General features: G+C 42.0%; 1 protein-coding gene across 3 annotated transcripts in view; it reads right to left on the minus strand.

Moving 5' to 3' along the window:
• The window catches only part of rasgrp3 (RAS guanyl releasing protein 3 (calcium and DAG-regulated)), a 91,241-nt gene that overhangs the window by 6,335 nt on the left and 59,178 nt on the right, over positions 1 to 25,728 (minus strand). For all 3 annotated transcript variants that reach the window (XM_017702569.2, XM_017702571.2, XM_037541920.1), the window contains 8 exons: positions 22,904 to 23,051; positions 21,302 to 21,475; positions 17,080 to 17,196; positions 15,453 to 15,728; positions 14,049 to 14,129; positions 12,343 to 12,456; positions 10,919 to 11,034; positions 4,613 to 4,760 (listed from right to left, as the gene is read on the minus strand). In XM_017702569.2, coding sequence (XP_017558058.1) covers positions 4,613 to 4,760; positions 10,919 to 11,034; positions 12,343 to 12,456; positions 14,049 to 14,129; positions 15,453 to 15,728; positions 17,080 to 17,196; positions 21,302 to 21,475; positions 22,904 to 23,051 — 1,174 coding nt within the window. The remainder of the gene's footprint in view (positions 1 to 4,612; positions 4,761 to 10,918; positions 11,035 to 12,342; positions 12,457 to 14,048; positions 14,130 to 15,452; positions 15,729 to 17,079; positions 17,197 to 21,301; positions 21,476 to 22,903; positions 23,052 to 25,728) is intronic.

The following is a 25,728-nucleotide window of genomic DNA, read 5'->3' on the forward strand; positions in this document are numbered from 1 at the left end:
GCTTTGAGGCACGCCAGTGTGCAATAAACAGGATACATCCACAGACGTAACACCCTTCCTGTACAATAGCGTGTGTGCGTGCACGCATGTGTGTTTCATCTCAGCACTACAGCCCTCTGATTCCTGTCTAACCATCTGTGTAAATACAACATAATTAGTTCAGCAACGAGCGACACCATAATTACTGGGTTTCATGCTCGGCTTAATAATCCACAAGCTCGGCCTTTATCTGCCATGCTCTACAAAAACTCTCAAGCTCGGTAAACAGCGCTGATGTCGCTGTTTAATCGCACGAATAACTGCCAACAATGTACACGAAATACTCCAATACAAGAGCTGATCAAGCTGAATGTGAATTAGAGTACAGTCCTATAGATACACCCATCAGGAATGACCACCTCCTTGTTTCTACTCTTGTCTTCTCCTATCTTGTCTGTCCACCTTGTAGATGTAAGGTCAGAGACGACAGCTCATCTGCTGCTGCACAGTTTGTGTTGGTCATCCTCTAGTCCTTCATCAGTGGTCACAGGACGCTGCCCACAGGATGCTGTTGGCTGGATATTTTTGGTTGGTGGGCTATTCTCAGTCCAGCAGCGACACTGAGATGTTTAAAAACTCCAGCAGCTAGGGAAAAAAACTCCACAGTCCAGCTGCGTCTGATCCACTCGCACCAGTGCAACACACACTAACACACCACCACCATGTCAGTGTTACTGGACAATGAGCGTAGAACCAAGGAGGTGGTCATCATGTTATGGCTGATCAGTGTGTAGAAAGAATCACACCGTGGCCAAAAGTATATGGACACCTCACCATCACACTTATATGAGCTTGTTGGACATCCCATTCCAAAACATACACATTAATATGGATTTACTGTCCAGCATTGGATAGAATCCACGATTATAGCCCTCTTGTTGAAATACAGCAGTAAGTACCTTCAGTTGGACACGGTGGAGAGTGTCCACAGAAGAACTGTGAATAAATCAACAAGCAGAAAACTAACAAAAGCAGCAACAAAGTGGAAAGCTACAGTTCTCCCGGAGAGCCTTCACTATGACAAGCTGTATGCAGAACATCAAGAGGTTCAAATTTGAGCAAATAAGTCAGCGCGATTCGTTGCACTTAACTATATAAAACGATGCCATTTATAATACGTTTATTTAAGTGTTTAATTCACAGCCCTAGCAATCACAAATTTTCTCCTAGTTTAGTCCACACCATTCTACTGAGTGGCCTTTATGACATTTAACCTTTGCTTTCCCTTACTGTCTGAAGAATTGTATGTAGTTCTATTAAAATCTTTGCTCCATGGCATGCTAGCCTACAGCAATGCCCCTTCAAAGACTGTGTGTGCTGTCCTTTAGCCACAGTGACCAAGATCTGCTTCATAAGGTCATTTAGACCCTCAGGCTGTTAACAGTGGTCACAGATCTAACATCTGCTGCAGTAGAAGATGACGTGAGAGTGTTACAGCAGTTTATTAGGTGAAAACGGGCCTTTATAAACTATACCAGGGGTCCAGTTAGAGAAAATTTCCTCAAGTGAAGGTCCAGAACATCTTAGCGTCTAACTTGCATCGTGACTCAGTGCCATATACTGTTTACTGAAGTAGCCAAGTAGGAATATCAGCATCTTATACAGTCGACAGCTGAACATCAGATCAAATAAAGTTCAGTTCGGTCAGATTTCAACAACATTTACTGAACATCAGATCAAATAAAGTCCAGTTCGGTCAGATTTCAACAACATTTCCTGAACATCAGATCAAATAAAGTCCAGTTCAGTCAGATTTCAACAACATTTCCTGAACATCAGATCAAATAAAGTCCAGTTCAGTCAGATTTCACCAACATTTCCTGAACATCAGATCAAATAAAGTCCAGTTCAGTCAGATTTCACCAACATTTCCTGAACATCAGATCAAATAAAGTCCAGTTCAGTCAGATTTCACCAACATTTCCTGAACATCAGATCAAATAAAGTCCAGTTCAGTCAGATTTCACCAACATTTCCTGAACATCAGATCAAATAAAGTCCAGTTTGGTCAGATTTCAACAACATTTACTGAACATCAGATCAAATAAAGCCCAGTTCGGTCAGATTTCAACAACATTTACTGAACATCAGATCAAATAAAGTCCAGTTCGGTCAGATTTCAACAACATTTACTGAACATCAGATCAAATAAAGTCCAGTTCGGTCAGATTTCAACAACATTTACTGAACATCAGATCAAATAAAGTCCAGTTCAGTCAGATTTCAACAACATTTACTGAACATCAGATCAAATAAAGTCCAGTTCAGTCAGATTTCAACAACATTTACTGAACATCAGATCAAATAAAGTCCAGTTCGGTCAGATTTCAACAACATTTACTGAACATCAGATCAAATAAAGCCCAGTTCGGTCAGATTTCAACAACATTTACTGAACATCAGATCAAATAAAGTCCAGTTCGGTCAGATTTCAACAACATTTACTGAACATCAGATCAAATAAAGTCCAGTTCAGTCAGATTTCACCAACATTTACTGAACATCAGATCAAATAAAGTCCAGTTCAGTCAGATTTCAACAACATTTACTGAACATCAGATCAAATAAAGTCCAGTTCGGTCAGATTTCAACAACATTTACTGAACATCAGATCAAATAAAGTCCAGTTCGGTCAGATTTCAACATTTACTGAACATCAGATCAAATAAAGTCCAGTTCAGTCAGATTTCACCAACATTTCCTGAACATCAGATCAAATAAAGTCCAGTTCAGTCAGATTTCAACAACATTTACTGAACATAAGATCAAATAAAGTCCAGTTCGGTCAGATTTCAACAACATTTACTGAACATCAGATCAAATAAAGTCCAGTTCGGTCAGATTTCAACAACATTTACTGAACATCAGATCAAATAAAGTCCAGTTTGGTCAGATTTCACCAACATTTACTGAACATCAGATCAAATAAAGTCCAGTTCGGTCAGATTTCAACAACATTTACTGTCAGTTTTCTCTTTTTAGATCACGTCATGTGGAATAACTTCCCTCTGACTCACTTTCCTCTCTGACTGCTGTTTCTCTCCTCGTCCCTCTGCTGTGTGCGTCACTCACTCCAGTCTCAGTGCTCATTGTAATGCACTGATCTGATTGGCTGAGAAGCATCATGTGTGATATTTACAACGCATGCGATTGGTTTCCAGGGTGCTACCATAAAGGCTTGAAAAGTTATGCCAATTGAAATGGACCATTCCGTCAAAATTAAATCATTCTCCTTAGTTTATCGGTTACAGGTCCAGCTCCTCATAGGACAGCATCTGGGTCTGGACTTGGACCATAGTCCACCTATTGACCTCTGACCGCTGAACTATACTATGCAGTGGGCAGCTGGGTAAACTACTGTACAATAATCAGCTGCTATTAAGTACATGCCATAATGATCCAGATACAACAATTTTCTGCTAATGTGATAATCCAGTATTGGATATAGGACATATTTTGCTGATGTAACTTTATCCGTCCACTGTACAAGGAGGTCCTCAAGCAAAATGTACAACAGGCCAAAAGTATGAAAGTAAGCAGTTTGAAAGCCAATTTGTCAGCCACCAACAACACAACACATTTGTCAAATCTACTTTAACCAGTTAGGGTTTTCCCCAAATATTACACTGGAGTGTAATTGCAGTGATGTAATATTCTATATGGTAGGGAGGGGTCTGACCATTCAAATGTTCGAATAGTCATGAAAGTTCAACAAATCGAAAAGTAAAGTAGGATGTTTGATATGCAAATTAGCTTCTTACTAACATTACACATTATGTTGTCATAGAGACCACTGTAGTCATGCGTCATTCTGTAGTCCTCGTCAAGCCCATATTAGGAACTCCGGGTCTAAGCTCCATTTCTCTATGGCCAGAATAAATAGCGTTTTCTAAAAATCTGATACGTCTTGTTCTGTGTACATTTTTCTCCCAAATATCACTGGATCCTCTGAATTATGAGGTCGTTAAGGAGCCTTAATGCTAATATTGCTACATGTGAGCTAAAGCTGTGAGATAAAACCTCTAGGTAGCACATTTCGATAGCCTAAAACTACTTATCAAAACATACTACCAGCATTAAAACCACAAAGCTGAATCTAGTACCTTTTCTGACAGCTGCTTGTTCGAATTTTCCCATTCTGATCATTGTTTTTAAAGCTGTTTTACTGTCTTATCTTGTTTTTTCATGTTTAACGTAACACTTTAGTGTAACACTCAACCACAGTATGTTATGTTATGTTCTCGCTTGCTGTGCTGCCCAGTTGCCCAATAGCTTTGTCCACATTTTTGAAAAGGGAATCATCATGTGGCAACAAGTAGACTCTGCTGTAAAGTCTACAGTCACGTTGACTTGATCCCTCACCCTTTTAATTGATCAGTTAGCAAACTTCATTCAAGCAAATATAGTATAAGAGCAACTTCTGAGATTGCCCTAAGGAGAAATGCTGAGGGCAAGTCCACAAGGGCACAACATTGACCTAAAGTCTGCACAGAATAATTGGCCCTGATTGCTAATAACCGTGCTTTCCTGCATTTAGCAGCATTAGTAAGGCTGAAAGGGAGCATGTCCTTACAAATCCGGCGCAGTGTTCACAGAAGGTAGGCTTCAGGTAGGTCATCTCCTGGAAGTTGTGGATGAACCCGGGCCCCATTTTACACTGCAGCACAGGGTTAGCCCGAAGAAAATATGCCATCATCTCATCCTTACTGATCAAGCCATCCCTACAGAGGAAGAAAGAGATGGGGGGCAGGGGGGGGGGGGGGGGGGTGGCAAAAAGGAACAAATCAAATAAAATCGAATAAAAATACTGGAGCAATAGCTGCAGTAGGCAATGCATTTGGGTCATTCTACAGAAACGTCCACTATTGTGTCCCTAGCGTTTACAGATATATTTCACTTAAGAAACGCTATGTTTACAATGTATTAATATTTTAAAATAAAGCAATGATCTTTTAAAAATGACGTCTTCTTGAGCATCAATTTAGCAATATTGGTTTTTAATTAAATTATCTAGAATTCCAAGCACCACAGAAGAGCTTGTCCCCGAAGTCATGTGTAAAGGCTGAGGCCGTATTTTGACATGTTTTTTTTTGCCATTTTAACTACAATAATCTATACATGACTATAAAATATATGAATTAAATGACATAAAGAAAACAAATGCCAAATAAATATTAGAAAATATATAATGAAAGTTCCCCAGGAGTCGTGTCACTGGTGTTACTGCATAACAAATACACTCACCGGCCACTCTATTAGGTACACCTGTTCAGTTGCTTGTTAACACAAATAGCTGATCAGCCAATCACACGGCTGCAACTCACTGCATTTAGGCATGTAGAGGTGGTCAAGACAACTTGCTGAAGTGCAGACCGAGCATCAGAACGGGGAAGAAAGGGGATTTAAGGGGCTTTGAACGTGGCGTGGTTGTTGGTGCCAGACGGGCTGGTCTGAGTATTTCAGAAACTGCTGATCTGCTGGGATTTTCACTCACAACCATCTCTAGGGTTTACAGAGAACGGTCCGAAAAAGAGGAAATATCCAGTGAGCGGTCAGTTGTGTGGACGAAAACGCCTTGTTGATGTGAGAGGTCAGAGGAGAACGGGCAGACTGGTTCCAGATGATAGAAAGACAACAGGAACTCAAATAACCAACCAGAATCTCTGAGGAACGTTTCCAACACCTTGTTGAAAGTGTGACACGAAGAATTAAGGCAGTTCTGAAGGCAAAAGGGGGTCCAGCCTTTTACTAGGTGTACCTAATAAAGTGGCCAGTGAGTGTAAATCTCTTATTTTGAAATAAAAGTCACACTGATGACATCACTCAACTTCCTTTGACCTGTTTTCTGAGGATCTATGAAGAAAAGCACATGGTGAGTCCACTGTGTCTCTCAGTTCTCAGAGATTTTCACGTTTAGCTCATGATTTCATAGGAAGCTAAATTTCCTTCGGGATCAATAAAGTATCTATCTATCTATCTATCTATCTATCTATCTATCTATCTATCTATCTATCTATCTATCTATCTAGCTTTTGGTTGATGTCACTGGTGTGACCGACTTTATTCTTAGGTAATTGTGAAAAATATAGAATACAAATGAATTAAATTACATATTTTAGTGGATGTTCCATGATTGATGACATGTGGTTTGATGCTCCGTAGCATTTATTTAGTAAAATGCATTTTTCACTAAAAATGTCACTGGTGTTACCGATCCCCATTGGTGTTACGCATAAGAAAGGTAACACCAGTTACTGTCTTGAGATAAGATAATTAACTTGTTACCTCAAGATAGCAACTTTGTTATCTAGCAGGCACAAGAAAATGAACTTGTTATCTTAAATATATATAAAAAGTTTTATATAAATATATATAAAAAAAGTCTCACTGATCTACAGTTTCAGTTTCATTTCCCAGACGCTTTAGACATGCGCTAGCACAAGATTTCAGACTTAAGAAGTTTTTGTAACAGGGCCCTGATGGCTGGGGCAACATCAGGATCCATCTCACAATCTCCACACAGTAGAAAGAACTGATGCTTAATCAAATTTTGTTGCAGTTTGAGATGCACTGGAGTGTTTCCAATGTTAGTTTGGAGATTTACACCTCTAGCATTAGAGCAGCTGTAACTGATGTTATAACTGTGTATAAATTGTGATTGAATGAGAGAGAAACAGGGTTTGACTCTGTCCAGAACTCTCCTACACTGCGTTCAGAGCAGGGCAGCCACTGATTCGATGGTAATATGATTTGAACGCTGTGGTGAACAGATGAACCTCTCAGCAGACCAGCTGACTAGTGTGTGTCTGTGTGTGTGTGTGTGTGTGTGTGTGTGTGTGCTGTGCACCGCGTGTCCTTCATAGCCTGCCATAACCTTCAGACCTCCTGAAGACAGAGTGAGAAAAACACGCTGCACTAGACTAGATGGCTCGGATGCGTCTGTTTATCGAGCTGGGCGCCTTCTGTAGCACAGTCATTTATAAAAGCACTCTTTGCTACAACAAATCCAGAAATTATTCTCGCTTCACACATTTCAATTGTTTGTACCAACTATACGGCCTGTGCCAAAGACACAGACCACCATTCATTTATATCACTTCCATTCAAAATGGCCAGGACCCCCACAGGACCACCACAGAACAGGTATTACTTGGTTGTCTACTGTGATCCACTCCACCAGCTTGTCAGTGTCACTGCAGTGCTGAGAATGATCCACCACCCAAATAGCACCTGCTGTGTGGTGGTCCTGTGGGGGTATTGACCATTGAAGAACAGAGCAGGTACTATTTAGGTGATGGGTCATTCTCAGCACTGCAGTAACACTGACAAGCTGGTGTGAGTAGATCAGACACAGAAGACAACCGAGTAATACCTGTTCTGTGGTGGTCCTGGCCATTTTGAATGGAAATGACATAAACCAGGGGCCACATTACAGAAACCTTTTAAGTCTGAAATCTTATCTTATTTTAGTCCGCTCAGCGCAGCAGAACAAGAGTACATAAAATCTGATCTGAGCACATTAAGGTCACAATGGCCATGAATCGGATACGTATCCGATCTAGGACCACAAATGAAAGTGGTTCAGTTCAGACTTGAAAAGATCAGATTTGTGTCCACACAGCTCTGAAAACACCAGATCTGAGTCACATTAGGGCAAAAAATCTGATTTGTGCCTGCTAATCTGAACATAGCCTAATATGTTTTCCGCTTTCCTACCAACACAAAATAGTTAATACCTTGTACTTAAGGGTCATTTTGAGTGGAATTTAAATAAAAGAAAAATGGTCTCAACAAGTGAAGCTATTTTAAATGTACGCAAAATTTGTTCATTTTATTTGATATTTATAATTATTGACCACATTCACCTTCTTCCTTCAGCTGTATGGCTGAGTGAGTTGCTGCTGCCCTCCTGTTCTGAAATCAGAGCCTGTGCTTTTGTGATGACATGCACATTTATGGTGTAGGCACTGTAATAAGCAGCAACCATGCATCTGCACATGCATCCCAACACTGCTTACTCAGCCAAAACCGAGAGGGCACATAGAAACCACATCTGTTCAGATCAACGTCACACCTTCAAACTTGACTGTGGTTACAGCAAAGGGGGACAGTACACTGTGTGTCAGTCTTACAAAATACATGCACCAATAACGATTTATGGGCAAATGTTATCAGCTTGATGTGTAATATAGACTTTCTAGGCCATAACTTTAGGAGTTCTGAGTTGTTTACTGATAATGGAAAAGTCATACACTCACCAGCCACTTTATTAGGTACTTGCTAATAAAAGGCTGGACCCTCAAAACCCTTTTGCCCTCAGAACTGCCTTAATTCTTCATGGCAGACTTTCAACAAGGTGTTGGAAACGTTCCTCAGAGATTCTGGTTGGTGATTTGAGTTCCTGTTGCCTTTCTATCATCTGGAACCAGTCTGCCCATTCTCCTCTGACCTCTCACATCAACAAGGCATTTTCGTCCACACAACTGACCGCTCACTGGATATTTCCTCTTTTTCGGACCGTTCTCTGTGAACCCTAGAGATGGTTGTGCGTGAAAATCCCAGCAGATCAGCAGTTTCTGAAATACTCAGACCAGCCCGTCTGGCACCAACAACCACGCCACGTTCAAAGACCCTTAAATCCCCTTTCTTCCCCGTTCTGATGCTCGGTCTGCACTTCAGCAAGTCGTCTTGACCACCTCTACATGCCTAAATGCCGTGAGTTGCTGCCGTGTGATTGGTTGATCAGCTATTTGCGTTAACAAGCAACTGAACAGTACCTAATAAAGTGGCTGGTGAGTGTATATAGTAAGTGGAGCTGATAAAATGGACGAAAGCGTAGAAACAAGGCATGATTTAATGAAGTGGCTGCTTGGTGTAGATGTCAATAAACTTCTTTTATCGTTTGCTGAGAAACTGATTTAGGAGTGAACCAAGTTCTGCATAATTCCAGTGAAAGGGAGAAGTATTCACACACATACATAGACACAAAAGAACATTTGCTACGTGTGTGTGTGTGTATGTGTGTGTGTGTGTGTGTGTATGTGTGTGTGTGTGTGTAGGTGTACCTGTGTGTGTGTGTGTGTGTGTGTGTGTGTGGGTGTGTCTCTGTGTGAGTGTGTCTGTGTGTGTGTGTGTGTGTGTGTATCTGTGTGTGTGTGTGTGTGTGTATCTGTGTGTGTGTGTGTGAGTGTGTCTGTGTGTGTGTGTGTGTGTGTCTGTGTGTGTCTGTGTGTATGTGTGTGTCTGTGTGTCTGTATGAGTGTGTCTGTGTGTGTGTGTGTGTGTGTGTGTGTCTGTGTGTGTATGTGCGTGTATGTGTGTGTCTGTGTGTCTGTGTGAGTGTGTCTGTGTGTGTGTCTGTGTGTCTGTGTTTGTATCTGTGTGTGTGTGTGTGTGTGTACCTGTGTGTGTGTGTGTGTGGGTGTGTCTCTGTGTGAGTGTGTCTGTGTGTGTGTTTTCTTATAAAGCCCCCAAACTCTGGAATGATCTTCCAGAAACTGTTCGGGACTCAGACACAGTCTCAATCTTTAAGACTAGGTTGAAAACACACTTGTTCAGTTTAGCTTTTGGTAGCTAATGTTCCCCCCCTAGATAAAGGCAGCTGATCCAGGGGTCCATGGACACAGGGAATTATAGTAAACTGAGACGCTGGTGCTGTCGTCCCGCTGCTCGCACGCGGTCACTCAAGTTTGTGGACGGTGGAGTGGAGGGATGCCGAACTGTTTCAGAGTGCTGCCGTGTCTGTGTGTCCTTCTGGTTCTCTCCTTTTAGTTAAGCTGTCATAGTCAGATCTGCCGGAGTCGTTAGCCACACTCTGGAAATGTTTACATTCCCTGTTTATATACAAACGGATAGAACAAAACTAATCCCATTTACCTGCTTTTTTTCCGAGTATACAACTGCCCACATGTCCGGCTGGACACTGAAGGACGACTGACTGCCGAGCCCCCCTGCTACCCACTTCAGACCAGCTGCCCACGCCTACCACCAACCACCTTGGATGAGCTGCCCACCCTACCCTGATGTTCTCATAGACTCCTAGATATTCCTAATATCAATATTACTGCTGTTAATATTAGTAGTATAATCACTTGTAGGTAGTTTGACCAGAGGAGGATGGGTCCCCCCTGGTGAGCCTGGTTCCTCCCAAGGTTTCTTCCTCAGTTCTGAGGGAGTTTTTCCTTGCCACTGTTGCCCCTGGCTTGCCCACTGGGGGGTTTCTGTACATTCTGTACATTCTTTCAGTCCTGTGGAAACTTTGTCTTTTCTGAAATCCTGTAAAGCTGCTTTGTGACAACATCCGTTGTAAAAAGCGCTATACAAATAAATTTGATTTGATGTGATTTGATTTGTGTATCTGTGTGTGTGTGTGTGAGTGTGCGTCTGTGTGTCTGTGTTTGTGTGTGTGTGTGTGTGTGAGTGTGTGTCTGTGTGTCTGTGTTTGTGTGTGTGTGTCTGTTGTGTGTCTGTATATCTGTGTGTGTGTGTATGTGCGTGTATGTGTGTGTCTGTGTGAGTGTGTCTGTGTGTGTGTGTATCTGTGTGTGTGTGTGTGTGTGTGTGTGTGTGTGTGTCTGTGTGTGTATGTGCGTGTATGTGTGTGTCTGTGTGTCCGTGTGAGTGTGTCTGTGTGAGTGTGTCTGTGTGTGTGTGTGAGTGTGTGTCTGTGTTTGTGTGTGTCTGTGTGTGTGTCTGTGTGTGTGTGTGTGTGTGTGTGTGTGTGTGTGTGTGTGTGTGTGTGAATTCCAAGTCTGCACACAACAGAATTGGAGAAAAACAAAAAACGGCTAGAAAGAGGAAGAGGGAGAGAGCGAAAGGGTGATGTGTTGTGGTGTGGCGTGAGGACAGTGCGCTTGATGTGGTCAGTGCGGAGACTCACTGGTCTTTATCCAGCACGCAGAAGGAATCCAGGAAAGGGAAGTTAGCCGCTATGCTCTCAAAGTCCTCCTGGGAGATGTAGCCATCATGGTCGTGATCGTAGTTACGGAATACGGACTTCACATGAGAAAAGAGGAAAGACAGAAATTCCACTTAATCAAACAGAGCAGTTTAGACACTCATTCAACTTCTCCACCACCAAAGCCAACCGGGCTCACATTCATTCACGAGAAAGGATTCCTGATGTTTTAAGAGGTGTTCGGCTTTATTATAAGGTCATTATAGGCAAAGGTCTCTTAATATAACGATGAGTCATTTCAGGGGGAAAACTGCCCTGTGCTGTGGTTTTCGCTCATCGGTCAATCAAAGGTTACCTTCACTTGACCTCTTAAGGAAGCTGTTGAAACTTAGATGTGAGATTACATTCTTAAGAACTTAAAGTGACGCTCCAGCCTAAACGAGAAATGAGATCATCGCTGCACCTGTTGGACATGTTTACCTCCTACAGTTGCGTCCCAACAGTGTGAGTTGAACAAAAAAATTATTTATTTATTTGTTTATTGTAAAAGCTCCCCTCAAATGAACAGAACGTGTTTTATGATCTCCACATATCACTATATGCTTACAATTTACTGCTGAAAGCCAAAAATCTCCGCCACTCTTTGTGTTGTTCTCTAAAAGTGTTGTTTCCAGAGCAGATCACTGAAGAGACGCCGTCTGTTTATAGTTTAGAGCCCAGATTTGGGGGGAAACGGGTCGACTTTCAGTAGAAAAACAAAGTTCAGCTTCTTTTATTATAAGGGTTTAAAATGACGTCACCGTCTATTAGACTGGAGAGAAGAGCTACAGCCTCACACGACGCCCAGCTTCTGAACGGAGCTTATGAAATATGGAAGTTATGAAGAACATGACCGAGTGCGGTTTGGAACCACCGGTGGTTCCGAGGAGTTGAAAAGGCGTCGTTTCCAGCTAAGTGGCTAATGCAGAAGAATGCCAGGTAATGTTACTGCTAGGAAGCCAAATACCACATAATAAAAGCCCCTACGTCAGAGATTCTTCATCATCCTCCTGCGGAGGATCTGATGACTGTATGGCATATTTTGCCTAATGCATTCTGGGCATGGTAGTGACATTTCTATCAAAGTGATGAGTCTGAGGGACGTGAGCTAAAACCACATGACACAGTTAACACTGAATGCTGGTTTCAGGCTGGAGCGCTCATTTAATCTAAAAATATGCTAATATGGCTGAAGATGAATGAAAGCTGATGTGGACTGTTTGGAAAGAGTTCATTTACATAATTCCAATTAGCACTCGTTCGCTTTCATTAGCATTTGGGCTAACCTTTTGCTCAAATGCTAAAGCGCTGTATCCACATATTATAAATCAAAGAAAACTGTATTGTCAAGATGAATAACTGCTTACATCTACCACTTTCCTGATGTGTTTGTTGACCACGGAAGGGTCCGGCTTGGTGGTCACTCCTGAAGCCCAGTCAAGAGGAGCCTGTGCTTTGTTGGGGGTTGTTGGTGACGTAGGCTGTGAGAGAGAATAAGGTTAACATAAAATCAATAAAAGTAGCTTCAGACTGTGCAGTTCTGTAGACACACATTTGTTTGTTTGTCTGTTTGTTTGTTTATGGTATTTTTCTAAGTTTGGTACAGTGATATATATACAAATAAACCACATCCTCAACTAGGAATTCCTACTCAGTACGCTGGGAAGGTCTCCTCAACCCTAGTTTAGTACCTTTTCTACTTTTAAATGAGATTATAGTAGTTTTTGCTTTTTTTTGCTAATCAGTTTGCAAACATGTCAATTTGTTAAAAGTGCCCAGAGCTGGTTTATGAGGATCCGGGTCTCTTCCTATTTCCACTGTTATATATAAAACAGGACTGCTAAACAGCAGAGGGCGTCTGCATGCGAGTCCTCAACGAATGGGAGTGAATGGAGCTCAACGGCTAAAAACGAGAAGTTAAAATTAGTTTCTAATCACTCGCCCAGAACTTTAATTTTAGAAAGTGGAAGGATGTGTTTCATTAAAAAAAAGCACAGAAATTATAACTGTATGTTTCCTTTTTTCTACAGGAAACAGGTTTTGGGCAGCAGGATGCAAACATTTCTGCTACTGAGTGCTGATTGGTTGGTGAGTGGAGCAGTTCATTCGCTGTTTGCGCTCACCAACATCATGGATATACATGAGGCGCCGTTTTAAACTCCTATAGCTCGAGTTTAAAAGCTCTTAAAAATATAACAGCAGTGTTAAAATGTTTTACGCTGTTGTGTGTTTAGAAAAAGATTGTATTCTTTTACATTAAAAATGCTTAAGCATTTATAAACTGTGATTTTGCTCCATCTTAGCCCATTCATTTTGGACTCACTCAGGAGCGCCCTCTAGCGTTTGAGAAACCCAGAAGACACTGCAGAGTGGGAATTCTCCTCTCTGATTCTCTCTGATGCCACTGTGTAAGTTTAGTGGATTTGGACCTGGTTCCACCTCTCCGGTGGAAATCTGTAATTGCACGCAATATATGGAAAAACATTTTGTAAAATGTGTTGTGCTACTAATCCCTTCCCCGAGCGGATGAACCTCATAAATGTGAGTGCCTTGAAAAAGAATCTTGGTGAGGGATGTGACTTCTGAGGATGTGTGTGAATGATCTACTAGTGTCATCATGTCTTCATTGCATAATGTTGGTTTTGCAATGGAGACATGAACATTGAGCGAAAACATTTAAAGCAAATGTCACAATTCTCTGTGTCCATTTATTATTAATAAAAGAAACTTGTATTGGCGAAATTAAAGATATCTTGCATTGTCTATCGCTTCAAGGCTGAGCTGTTGTTGCTCCTAGGCACTTTTCACAACAATAGCACTTACAGTTGACTGGGGCAGATTTAGCAGGCCTGAAATTTCACCAATAGTGCTACGTTTTTCAGTACCCATTCTGTTGGCAGGTTTATCCCTGGAAATTGCCCAACACGTTAGCAATAGGTGTGGCGTCAGCACATCTGATTGAGAACTGAGGGTACCTACAAAGTATGAACTGGACATTAATTTGTTCCACCAGCCACTCTGTTGTACACAGTGATACAGTTTAGTGTCCACTGTGAAGACACATTAGACTCACCAGAGATTTGGGGTTGCGTGGCTCTCGTAACAAAGACAGCTCATAAATCTCATCTTCTGTGTAGTAGAGATCCAGAGAAAGCTACAGACAGGAATAAAGACAGTTAAAGACGCCCCCCCAGAGCCATACAAAACATCAGACCCACTTCATACAGCTAATACTTCCAACAGTAAATACAACATAGCTGTTCCCAAAGTTCTCACTGACATTATCTTCCCCTTCGAAGACACTAAGGCTGTTCATACAGGTAAAAGTGGCCCAAATCTTATGTTCTCACCAAATACGTTCACATCTTTTATGTGACATCAGTCTGAACAGATCAGCTCCTAAACTGACCCACATGCACAAAAGAACAGAGCGTCATGCTGCTTCCCGCGGCTCATCCAGAGGTAAACAATCACGACTGCCAACGAAGGCCAGACGCTCCCGGAATCTTCACCAGCATCACAGGAACAATCATGAGGCTTCATTGACTGACAGCTGGGCTCTTCACCCAGATTGTGTCCGAGCTCATCATAAAAAGGGCACATTATTCAGCCACGGTCACTTCTTTGGTTCGTGTCCTTGGATTCTTTAAACTTTGCTTTCAGACTTTTAACCATTCTTTGACGCTGCAGGCTTGTTCCCCTACGGTTCCTCCTACATTTCTTTCAAAATCCCATCAGACATGGAGGGTTTGGGATGAATCTCTTCTCATTTTTGTACAGAAACATCAGCCCAGATGTTTACGAGGTCTCAGCAGCGAGGAAATATGACGAATGTTGAGTCAGATTGACATAAAAACTGCATGTATTCCAATCTGGCTGTTCAGAATGAGTCACATCGCCACAGATCGGATACGTATCGGATTTCAGTGCCACAGATGAAAGCATCTCAAATAGGGATTGAAAATGTCCGATTCAATGTGTCGGTGCTTCTCACGTTGACACGCAAACACATCTGTGTCACATATGAAGAAAAAGATCGGATTTGGGCCACTTTTACCTGCTGTGTAAACGTAGCCTAACATTCCCACAAGCAACTACCCAAACTCACCTCAGCTGCCTTCATGTGCATCTAAAATGGCTAAAGGCTAAATATTTATGAGGAGATTAGATAGGAATAAATACATGAAAAGCAGACTTGATCTAGAGAAGAAGGGACTCCTAACATCCGTGGGAGGCCGGCTGGACCTCCACAACTCTCAGCGTTAGAAAAACAGCACTTAAAGCTTTCATCTTTGAAAGAGAGGAGAAAATCAACCTCCAGTCTTGCTTCAAATCTGGAAAAATCCACAGGTGTCTCTGTCCAACATTCATAACGCTAGTCATCACTGTGATAATAAGGCAGGGAGCTTTACTATCATGTCCCCCTTCAACAACAAATGCTTTGAAAGTAAAGCAGGCATGTAGACGATGTACTGACCGTAAGCAGGTAGATGAGGTCCATGTTGGGCTCCACCTGCGCTGCCATGCTCTGCAGGGCCACCAGCTCGCTGAAGGTGAGGTAGAGCTGCTGCATCTTCACAATGTTCACCTTACTGTCCTCCACCCAGTCAGGGAAGACCACATGCACGGCGATCAGGTCCTTCAGGTGCACGCCCAGGATGGGGATTTTGAAGCCTTCACACTCGCTGTAGGTCTTACGGTAGGCACAGTAGTTGCCATTCGACGAGACCAGCTCTGTCATCTCACTCCAAATCTGTTCGAGAGGAGTAGAGAGGGTCAGAGAATTGAGCAGTAGAACCCGAGAGGGAGTGTGTTGTCACGAAATAACATCATTTGGTGTCTGTAGATCATCACAGCCGTGATGTTATTGGTGATAACTCCCTCCTCGAGTGTCTCTACTGCTTTAATACAGCAGTTAAATAAATACAGTAAGAAATGAATAAACTGGCCGTGAACGCGGCTTTAATATGTTTTAATGTTCAGCCCCTTCCTCCTAATTATAGCTCCTTAACGAGCAGCTTGGTGCTACGTCAGAGTAACGAGCTCCGCCCACTCGCTGCACAGCCAGTTCGTTCTCCAGCTCTGCACAGATCAACTGAATTTAGTGTCGTCTCGTCTTCAGAGCTGGACCAAATCGGCTGTCAGTCAGATGTGGTCTTAAAAGTGTCCGTTTTCTGTTTGTGGCAAAGTAAGAAGTAAAAACATTCAAAAGGCTTGAGCGTCTCCTACAGCTGTCTGAGTCGTTGCTTAGCAACAGGGTCTCAGAGGAGTGATAGTGTTTGTGGAAAACCCATAACAGCACAGTTCGAACGCTTCTCAACCGATCACCTTGTGTGGCTGGAACTAACTGTTGTATAATACGGGATAATAAAAGAACAGACACCAAAAAAATACTACAGTACAGTCGTAAACAAAACGTTTGAACACCCCTGGCTAAAATACATTGATTTGCAGGTGATTTGCAACTTCATTTTTCTGCAAATTTTAATGCACTTTTTTTTTCTATTTATTTCCTGAGCTGAAGTATTTATATCACACGCACAGCCTTGAAAAGAAGATCTGGCAGGATGTTTAGGTCTCAAATGCAAAATCAACATTTTACTGATGAAGCTACGATGAAAATAGTGGATAATTCACATCCTCGGAAAGTGTTGTTTGCCAAGTTGTGGCTGAGTTCTCTTGGAATGCTCTTTCAACTACGTTGCAATTATCAGATTCATCCACTGGGGGAAGGGGCAATGTGTAATTGTGTGAAGTCACACATTTCCACCAGAGAGGTTGCCAAATCCCCAAATTTTACATAGTGTAGCTTTAACATTTTGAGGGGGAAAAAACCATAAAATATAAAATGTGCCGTAACTTTTGCAACATTTTATGCTGTGTTTCATTTGGTTGTTTTACCCATATGAATGAATTAATTTATTTTCACTTAGAAACCAACGGAGTCGGTCTCCAAACATGCACTCCACTAGCAGTAATGGAATGAAGGTAGCGGGTGAGGAATGGTTTTGCTGGCAGGACTGAGGCAGGACAAGCGCTGGAGCTGCTGCTCGCTGAGCAGGTGGGTTAGATTAGTTAATGTTTGAGGGGCGGTCGGATGTTACCTTGGTGACGTCAGGGCTGAGGTGGGAGTGAGTTTCCTTCAATCGAGAGATGGAGCTGTGGCTCAAACCCCCGACCACCGCCATCAGCGTATTGAAGTTCTGCAGGTGGAGCAGTTTCTGTGCGAGAGAGAGAGGGAGAGAGATAGAGAGAGAGAGGTAAAGACAGAAGGGGTAAAGAGAGGGAGAGAGAGAGAGAGGTAAAGACAGAAGGGGTAAAGAGAGGGAGAGGGAGAGAGAGGTAAAGACAGAAGGGATAGAGAGAGAGAGAGAGAGAGAGAGAGAGAGATGCAGAATGTAGAGAGAAGTAAATGCAGTTAGACAGCCACACAGACAGGAAGAGTGAGTGACACAGTGAATGAAAGGGGGAGAGAGAGAGAGAGAGAGAGAGAGAGAGAGAGAGAGAGAGAGAGAAACAGAGAGAAACAAAGCCACATGAAACGACTCCCACAATGCACCTCCACAAATGTTTTGCTGCACTGAAAAAGGAACAGAAATCTGTCGCCGCGCTGCTGCTTTACATTCGAGCCATTAGCTCTGCAGTGATTCTGCCGCATTCAGCGGGCGCATTAACTGCGCTGAGTGCTGTCTGGGATCACAACACAGCAGCCCTGCTTTGTTACAGCGGCTCAGACACTCAATAGCTCCTCACTTAATGCCTGTTAGGGGCTGCATTAGGCTCCGAGAGGAGGAAGGAGGGGCTGCCTCACGCGTACAGTACCACACAGAGGCCCCTTAATTAGGCAAGGGGGCAAAAGAAATGGCCTTACCCAGTGGTCAGCTGGCTGTATTGACCTGTATCTGCTTTTATATCCCATCATTACACAACAGCTGTGCTTGTTACATAGACAGGTAGATAGACTCTTTACAATGGTGGTGATAGGAACCAGGGGTCACAATATTTACAGCATATAAATATATAGTTTTCATATGTAATGTTGATAATAGTAAAATATTAGTAACAGCGTTATAACACCCTGCATGTACCTCTCCACCATAAATTGATTTAATAATAATTAAATTCTTTCCGCAATGCTATCATAAAACATGGGGGCAGTCGTGGGCTGGAGGTTAGGGAACCAGCCCAGGTCGCTGGTTTGATCCCCTGAATCAACACTACATGACTGAAGTGCCCTTGAGCAAGACACCTAACCCCCAACTGCTCCCCGGGCCCTGCAGATAGGGCTGCCCACCATTCTGGGCCCCCTGGTGTGTGTGTGTTCATTAGTGTGTATGTGGTGTCTCACTGCATGGATGGGTTAAATGCAGAGGTGAAATTCCCCCATTGTGGGACTAATAAGGGTCACTTAATGAATGAATGAATTAATTAGTGATGCATGAGATGGTTTTTAGACACCAGGCAATGTATTCATAACCATTTCATGTAATAATTCTCAGTAATCTGGCTTTCTACATGCTTTAGATGTCGTGGATCCGCTCCTCCGAGATAACCTGTTATTTTCATGTTTTCATCTTTTCACCTCACCATCATGGTATTTGCCATTATCACAGCAGAAAGGTCTGAAGATCTCGACAACGACAATTAAAAGAGCAAAACATGGGAATCCATTGGCCTTTAGGGTGATGCCCTTTCTGCGGGATTCTGTCAACACTCAGACTTTCTTGCTGGAAAGTATGATATCTTCACAGGTGAAAGCTTTTTAAAATGGATTGATATGTCTTAGACTTCATGTTGGGATTTTTAAACAATACAATAAGAGCATTTAACTCATTTTATCTAGAGAAATAACACAATTAAATATTAGCAGGTGCCAATAGAAGACCAGCCCTCAAGAAATATTATAGAGCTATATATATATATATATTCTTCTCACACTCATATAGTAGCTAGATTCAAAATGTGTTACAATACAACAAATTCATGTTTAAGACTGCCTGCATCACAGCTGAATAAACAAATGTTAAAGTTACTGGACCTCTACTACATAACGCTCCAGAATGGCATTTTGATTGCCTGTTTCTTGAAACTTGTTTCACGAAATTGCAACTGTTGCGGAGTTTCGAGTGAGTTGCAGGATGCTTTACATTATGCAACTCAAGCGCAATTTAGTTTCACTGAGGTTTCAAGCAACGGAAGTTGCATGAAACTTTCACCGTGTAAAGCCGGCCCAAGGCAACGATGTCATCACTGAAGTGCTGTTGTTACGGTCTTAGCCAGACCCTTTCAGCATCAAGCTGAGGTGGACACGCTTTTACTACACCCACAGAAAGTGGTCAATCTGAAAAACGCAACACATTTGGTGCCTTATTGACTGTGCAATCTGATCTCGTTCCGCGGCGAGATCCACAGCGCTCCAGGGTGTACAGTTTGAACGGTGGGCTACTTAGCAGGAGAAATGCGAAGCTGAGGGGTGAGTGGCACCGGTTCTCCATCAGCTTAGAGCACACCTACGTCCACATCTCCCTCTCCCACGGCTGCCTTTTGGATATCGCTCTTGTCTGGTACATTGTGTTTGTGTGCGTGTACAAAATTAGCATATCAAAGAGGCTGTAAATGTCATCATTCTTCATCTGAGTGCTGGAGCTCTCGGCAAGCTTTCGGAGCGCTGAGGGCCTGCGGGTGCTGCGTTTAGAGGCTAGTGGGCTACAGTTGCATAATCAAGGGGACAGCTTAAATCACAGGCTGCGTTTGCCTTTCTCGGTGTTACAGTGCCAGCATCCCAGGTTTTGCCATGTTTTTGTATGTTAAATATGATTAACTGCAGTTTGTAAAATAGTTCATTTTACTTCATTTTAATTTTAGTTCATTTCCCCAAACCCTAGTCAATCAGGCAAAAAGGACAGAAGCAAAAGAACTTTACATAGCTTAAAAATGGTAGTAGCAGTAGTGGCTCCCGTTATTTGTTAGCTATAATAGCCTTCTACACTGTAGACTGGGGTTCAATCCCCACCTGGGCAAACACCCTACACTATACCAATAAGAGTCCTTGGGCAAGACTCCTAACACCACCTTCGCCTACCTGTGTTAAAAATGATCAAATTGTAAGTCGCTCTGGATAAGCGCACCAGCCAAATGCTGTAAATGAATGATATATATACAGGTCTAAAGCAGCATATGCTGATCATTTGCATTATGGAAAGAGAGAGTATATTTGATTGCCATTGCTTTAGCACAGCACACTTAACTCTTCAATGATGGCCTGTTTTTTGGACCACACAGCTGTGGATGTACAAACCCAATTCCCAAAAAGTTGGAACAGTATGTCAAACATAGAGAAAAACAGAAAGCAGTGATTTCTAAATCTACTTTTACCTGTATTTAAACAAAAGCAGTACAAATACAAGATATTCCATTTTTAATTTTATCAGCTTTATTGGTTTTTGGAAATATACACTCATGTGCAATTTAGTTTCATATAGGTTTCAAGCAACTAAAGTTGCATGAATGTCACGCAACCGGTTAACTCCCATTCGGACTCCATTTCCCAGGAGTCTGGGCAAGTTCATGTGACGTTGGACTCACGCTCGTGCACCTATCAACTTTTATGTGACTCACCTGTGTGTTTGCTCATGTGACTGGTCCAGTTTAGTATTTAAGCCCGGGCTTAGTTCAGGTGTATTGTGAAATATTGCGTTTATGAGATCGTACCGAGCGTTTGTTGTGACTGCCTTGTTGCCTTGTTTGAACTTTGCCTGGATTACCCGTTTTTTGCTTCTCTGTACGTCCACCTGTGTTGCTGGATCAGTGTACCGACTCTTGGACTGGTTTTCGACTATGTGTTTGCCTGTTTCCTGATTTTGTATTAGAACCCTCTTTTAAGGATCTGCATGCATCTGAATTCTGCCTAAAACAATGATGTATGAGCTTTTTAGACAGAGGGTGAATAGTGAATAGTACAATATGAGAAAAAGAATTTGTTTTTGGAACCTATAAATCCCCCAAAAAATAAAATGATCAACATTAAAAATGACATAACAGGCCCCCTTAAAGGAAAGGCGATGTAACACATCACTGAACAGCACTTTTTGGAACATGTTGCAGGCATTGCATTTGGAGGAAGCATATATTCCCAAAAATATAAGGTAAAGCATCAAATATTGTGTTTTTGTATGGTTTTCACTTTCGATACAGGTCAAACGGAATTTACTAATCACTGCTTTCTGTTTTCTTAGCATTTCACACACTGTCCCGACTTTTTTGCAACCGGGTTTGTACGAACACCACCACCGATGAGCACAATGACTGATGAGAGTGGGATCGTACCTGGGCGACATGGATGAACTTGCTGATGACGTGGGCTCTGTGCTGGGGGGTGAGTTTGCTGAGCACCATCAGCTGCACCCACTGGGACACCCCATTAAACAGGGCGATGGAGCGCTCCAGCGTGGGGTTATCAACCAAACAGCCGTGGACCACGTAGCTCTGATAGTCTGTGAACTGAAAACACACCAACGCGTGAAACACGAGCCCAAAACTGGGAGTAAGCGCACCAGTCAAAAGTTTGGACACAGTCACAGAAGGATTTTCCTTATTTTTTCTACGTTTTTGATAATATAATATCATAATATATAAGCTAGGAAATAACACCTGCAATCAAATATATATATATATATATATATATATATATATATACACATATACATAGACACACGTCTAGCACAACTGCTGGGAAAGACTGATTAAAGCAGATATGTCTTTGTTCTGTCAGCTGGCTGACAAAAAAAACACAAAAAAGTATTTAAAATGTTATTGTTTTAGAGTTTTTTTGTTATTGTTTTATTCAGATTCTTTGGAAATGTCAATGAGTATTCAAAGCCTTCTGCTTTAATCATTTAATCATGTTTCTGCAGTCTAGTGGCAAACATTGTGATAGAGTGACAGAGATCTGACTCTTTGCCCACCTCTGCTCTTGTGTTGTACTTTCTCTTACAGTTACATGCATATAAGCACACACACACACACACACACACACACACACACACAAATTGTCTTGCTATACATATGAGGATGTCCACAGGTTTCTATAGATTTTTGTGCTACTATAGTTAAATAATACTAAACCTAAACCTAACCTTAACCTCAGTATCACACACACACACATTTTCTAAGCCGCTTCACCCCTAGGGTCTTGGGGGTGGGGAGTGCTGTAGCCTATCCCAGCGTTCATCGGGCGGATAACCTCAGTATCCAAAAGGCAATTTTTCTGCTCTTTTAGTTTTAAATAAAAAAGTAATTGTGGTGAAAACAACACATGCTCAAGTGAGGACCAGCAAGATGTCCTCATTTAGCAAAAATGCCATATAGTCCTATCATAGTGAGGACATAGGGTCCTCACAAGTATAGCACTACATGAACACACACACACACACACACACACACACACACACACACACACATGCAAAATTTTGGAAAACCAGGCACTGCCCCACATATTAGTGTACTGCAATTCGTCTAATTCCATTCCATCCTCACATTATTTAGAGTGTAGGCACCCTTATCCTGGAGCCTTGTGGTCTAGGGCCCCCATCAGGGGCCCTCTAGCATTCAGAGGCTCCTGGGTACTGGCCCCACCGGCTCTCTGCCTAACACATTCCTGGTTGCATGGCCAATCACAATGAACAAACGCTGTGTTGTGCAGCTGTAGTGAGGTTCAGCGAGTCTATAACTGCAAGTACACAGACACGTTTCACTCTCTATCTCGGTGTGCTCCAGATGAAAGCCAGGCACAGGTGCACCCTTTCCCAGGGGAGTGTGCCTGGCTTTCATCTTGAAAGTACTGAGATAGAGAGTGATACGCGTCTGTGTACTTGACGTTTTTAGATTCACTGGAGCTTTTGTTTTTCCACCTGCAGGCTGTGGACTCACTGATATCCTCCTGATGGACTTGTACTCCAGGAAAGTGAGGTGTTCAGCCAGCTCAATGGGCTCCAGGTGGTCGAACAGCAGAGAGGCTTTGCCCTTCTTTACTTGCTTCTTGCGCTGTGTTAGCTTCCTCATCCAGTCGTAGGAAGGGCTGTGGAGGTGTCAGAGATCAAAGTTTAACCATGGGCTGTGACATAATAATCAGTAGAAACATCTCAAAGGTGATGTTAGGATAAAAAACCTTCAAGGATAAAATACTAATTTCTTCTCTCAAACTGTATTAGAACTTACTACTCTACTCCTCTACTCCAAAACGATAACTTTACAGGAGAAGGAAAAAACTTACATTACTTTTAATGTAAGTCAATGGAACCAGAATTGTTTCCAAGTAGTTTTGGGCCATTTCTGTTGGTCTGTTCATCAAGAAATTTATGTGCAATGTAAAGGGTGACAGGTATTTTCAAATAATGTCAAAAACTGAAAATCAATGAAATAGACAAGATTTTGTTCCAACAGCAGTGACATATAGAATTAAATATACATTATTTCTACATTTACTTCTTATGAGGGACCTTCTAGAAGGACAAACATAGAAAAACATTTCTGAAATAAATACAGAATAGTTCAGAAACTGTTTCAATTGGCCTTGGAGGCAGTGAGGGTCTATCTCGCCAGCTGCCGTACGCTTTTATGACGATAAAAAAAAGACTTCTAATAAATGGCCGTTAAATGCAAAGGCTGAGTTCTGTAGAAACACTTAAAAGTGAGTGTGGTGACCTACCGGCTTCCAATGAGTTAGAATAAGTGTGGAAAAAATGTCCAGTATACTGGATGTTCGCAGTGAGGAGGTTATGACTAGGATGTAAAGCTTACAGAGCTGTTCCTGAACGAAAATAGCATCTGGTCTATTTAGACGAGGAGTGCTCTCCTTCAGCACGAGGATCTTTATCTGTCACTATCAGTTTCATATTTGTTGCTTGCACAGATTGTCCACTGACTGTACAGCACTTCCCGCACTCTGCACTGCTCACATTCACAGGTCGTGCATGCATGTGCAAGTCATGTACAAGAACAGGGGCAGATAATCTACATAGAGGAAACATATAACTTAAATGTATTGCACATAATTATCATTGCTCTTTTAGAGACATATTTGAGAGCATGCATTTGGACACTTTTGTCTTTGTTAAATAAATAAGCTTCCCGTGCGACTATGCATTCATAACATATGTAACAACAATGGAACTCCATATGAATTACCTATGTAATGACACATGTTATCAACTTCTGTTTTGCCTCATTTAATTACACAAGTGCTGCCCACCCTACACTGAAGTTCTCATGGACTCCTAGATATTCCATCCATCCATCCATTCATTATCTTCCGCTTCTCCGGGCTCCTAGATATTACTACTACTAATACTACTGCTATTAATATTAGTATAATAACTCTGTAGGTAGTCTGACCAGAGGAGGACGGATCCCCCCTTGTGAGCCTTGGTTCCTCCCAAGGTTTCTTCCTCAGCTCTGAGGGAGGTTCTCCTCACCACCTACCCCCTGGCCTGCTCACCTGGGGGCTATACATTCATGTTATAACTCTGTCTTTACTGGAATTCTGTGAAGCTGCTTTGTGACCACAAAGCACTACAAATAAATTTGACTTGACTTGAATTTGATGTAGATAAATGTAAGTGGTAATAAAGACGTTGCTTTGGGGGGAAATGCAACACATTTAATTAATGTTGTAAAGTAACATGTTAATATAACGGCACGTCTGCTGTTCTGTCACATATACATATAGAATGGTTTAAAGCTGAAACTGGTTACAGTGCCACAGCACTAGCAACATAAATGCTGACTAATTGTTAGGAAAGCTGGCAGAAACAGTGTAAATAATGTCTTAATGTAAGTTATTACAAACTTCTTTTCTCTGCTGGGGGCAAAAATAAACTTCTAAACCTGCTGTTCCAGTCTGATTACAAGTGTAATTAGATTTGTGTTATTACCCTTGTGTAATTGCATGAGAGAGAATAGGCTGTTACAACTATTAAGACACTCTCATGTAATTACGTAAGGTGTACGGCTGCAATCCATCTGGTACAGTGACTAATGCATTAGTAGCTACACTGTCATTGCATATGTTGTTTACATGTAACTACACAGTTATTAGAAGCACATCTTGGGAGCGTTCCACTGTAGAAGAAACACTTGTGTAATTACATCAGGTGAAACTGAAGGTGGTACACAGGTAATTACATAGGCTGTACTTCTGTAATACATCTGTAATGCTGCCTAAATCATCGGTAGTTACAGTGTTGTTGCATATGTTGTTCACATGTAACTACACAGTTATAAGAGACATTTAATATAAAGTGGGACCAACACTATCCTACTGAGCTTATTGGAAATGCTGGCTTTCATACATTGTTAGCTGCATTAGTGTTCTCTGGAGCCTTTTATTGACCACGACAGATGCACTTAAGCCAGATGGCACAAGGTGATGTTTATTTACTGCTGACTGTTTTTGTCATTTGTCATCATTTGTCATTTCAATCGCTCATCAGCAGAGTCATAATTAAACTGCACTTGAGCTCTGCGCTGTAATGTGTTGACTTTATGAACCAGGCTGATTAGAAATGTGGCCCCCAGGTGCTGAAATGCTCTGAAAACAATCTCAGTCATAGAGTTCAATTAGCAGGCTCTAATGAAGGCCTATGCTTCTCAGTACAATCGCAATCTACTGTCAGCGGCGTCGTTAGCAGTCACTCACAATCAGCCTCTAAAAGGGCAGGATCTGCATTCATAATGCATCAACGTCAGTCAGTCGG

Source organism: Pygocentrus nattereri, chromosome 10, assembly GCF_015220715.1.
Source record: "Pygocentrus nattereri isolate fPygNat1 chromosome 10, fPygNat1.pri, whole genome shotgun sequence".
Classification (NCBI taxonomy): domain Eukaryota; kingdom Metazoa; phylum Chordata; class Actinopteri; order Characiformes; family Serrasalmidae; genus Pygocentrus; species Pygocentrus nattereri.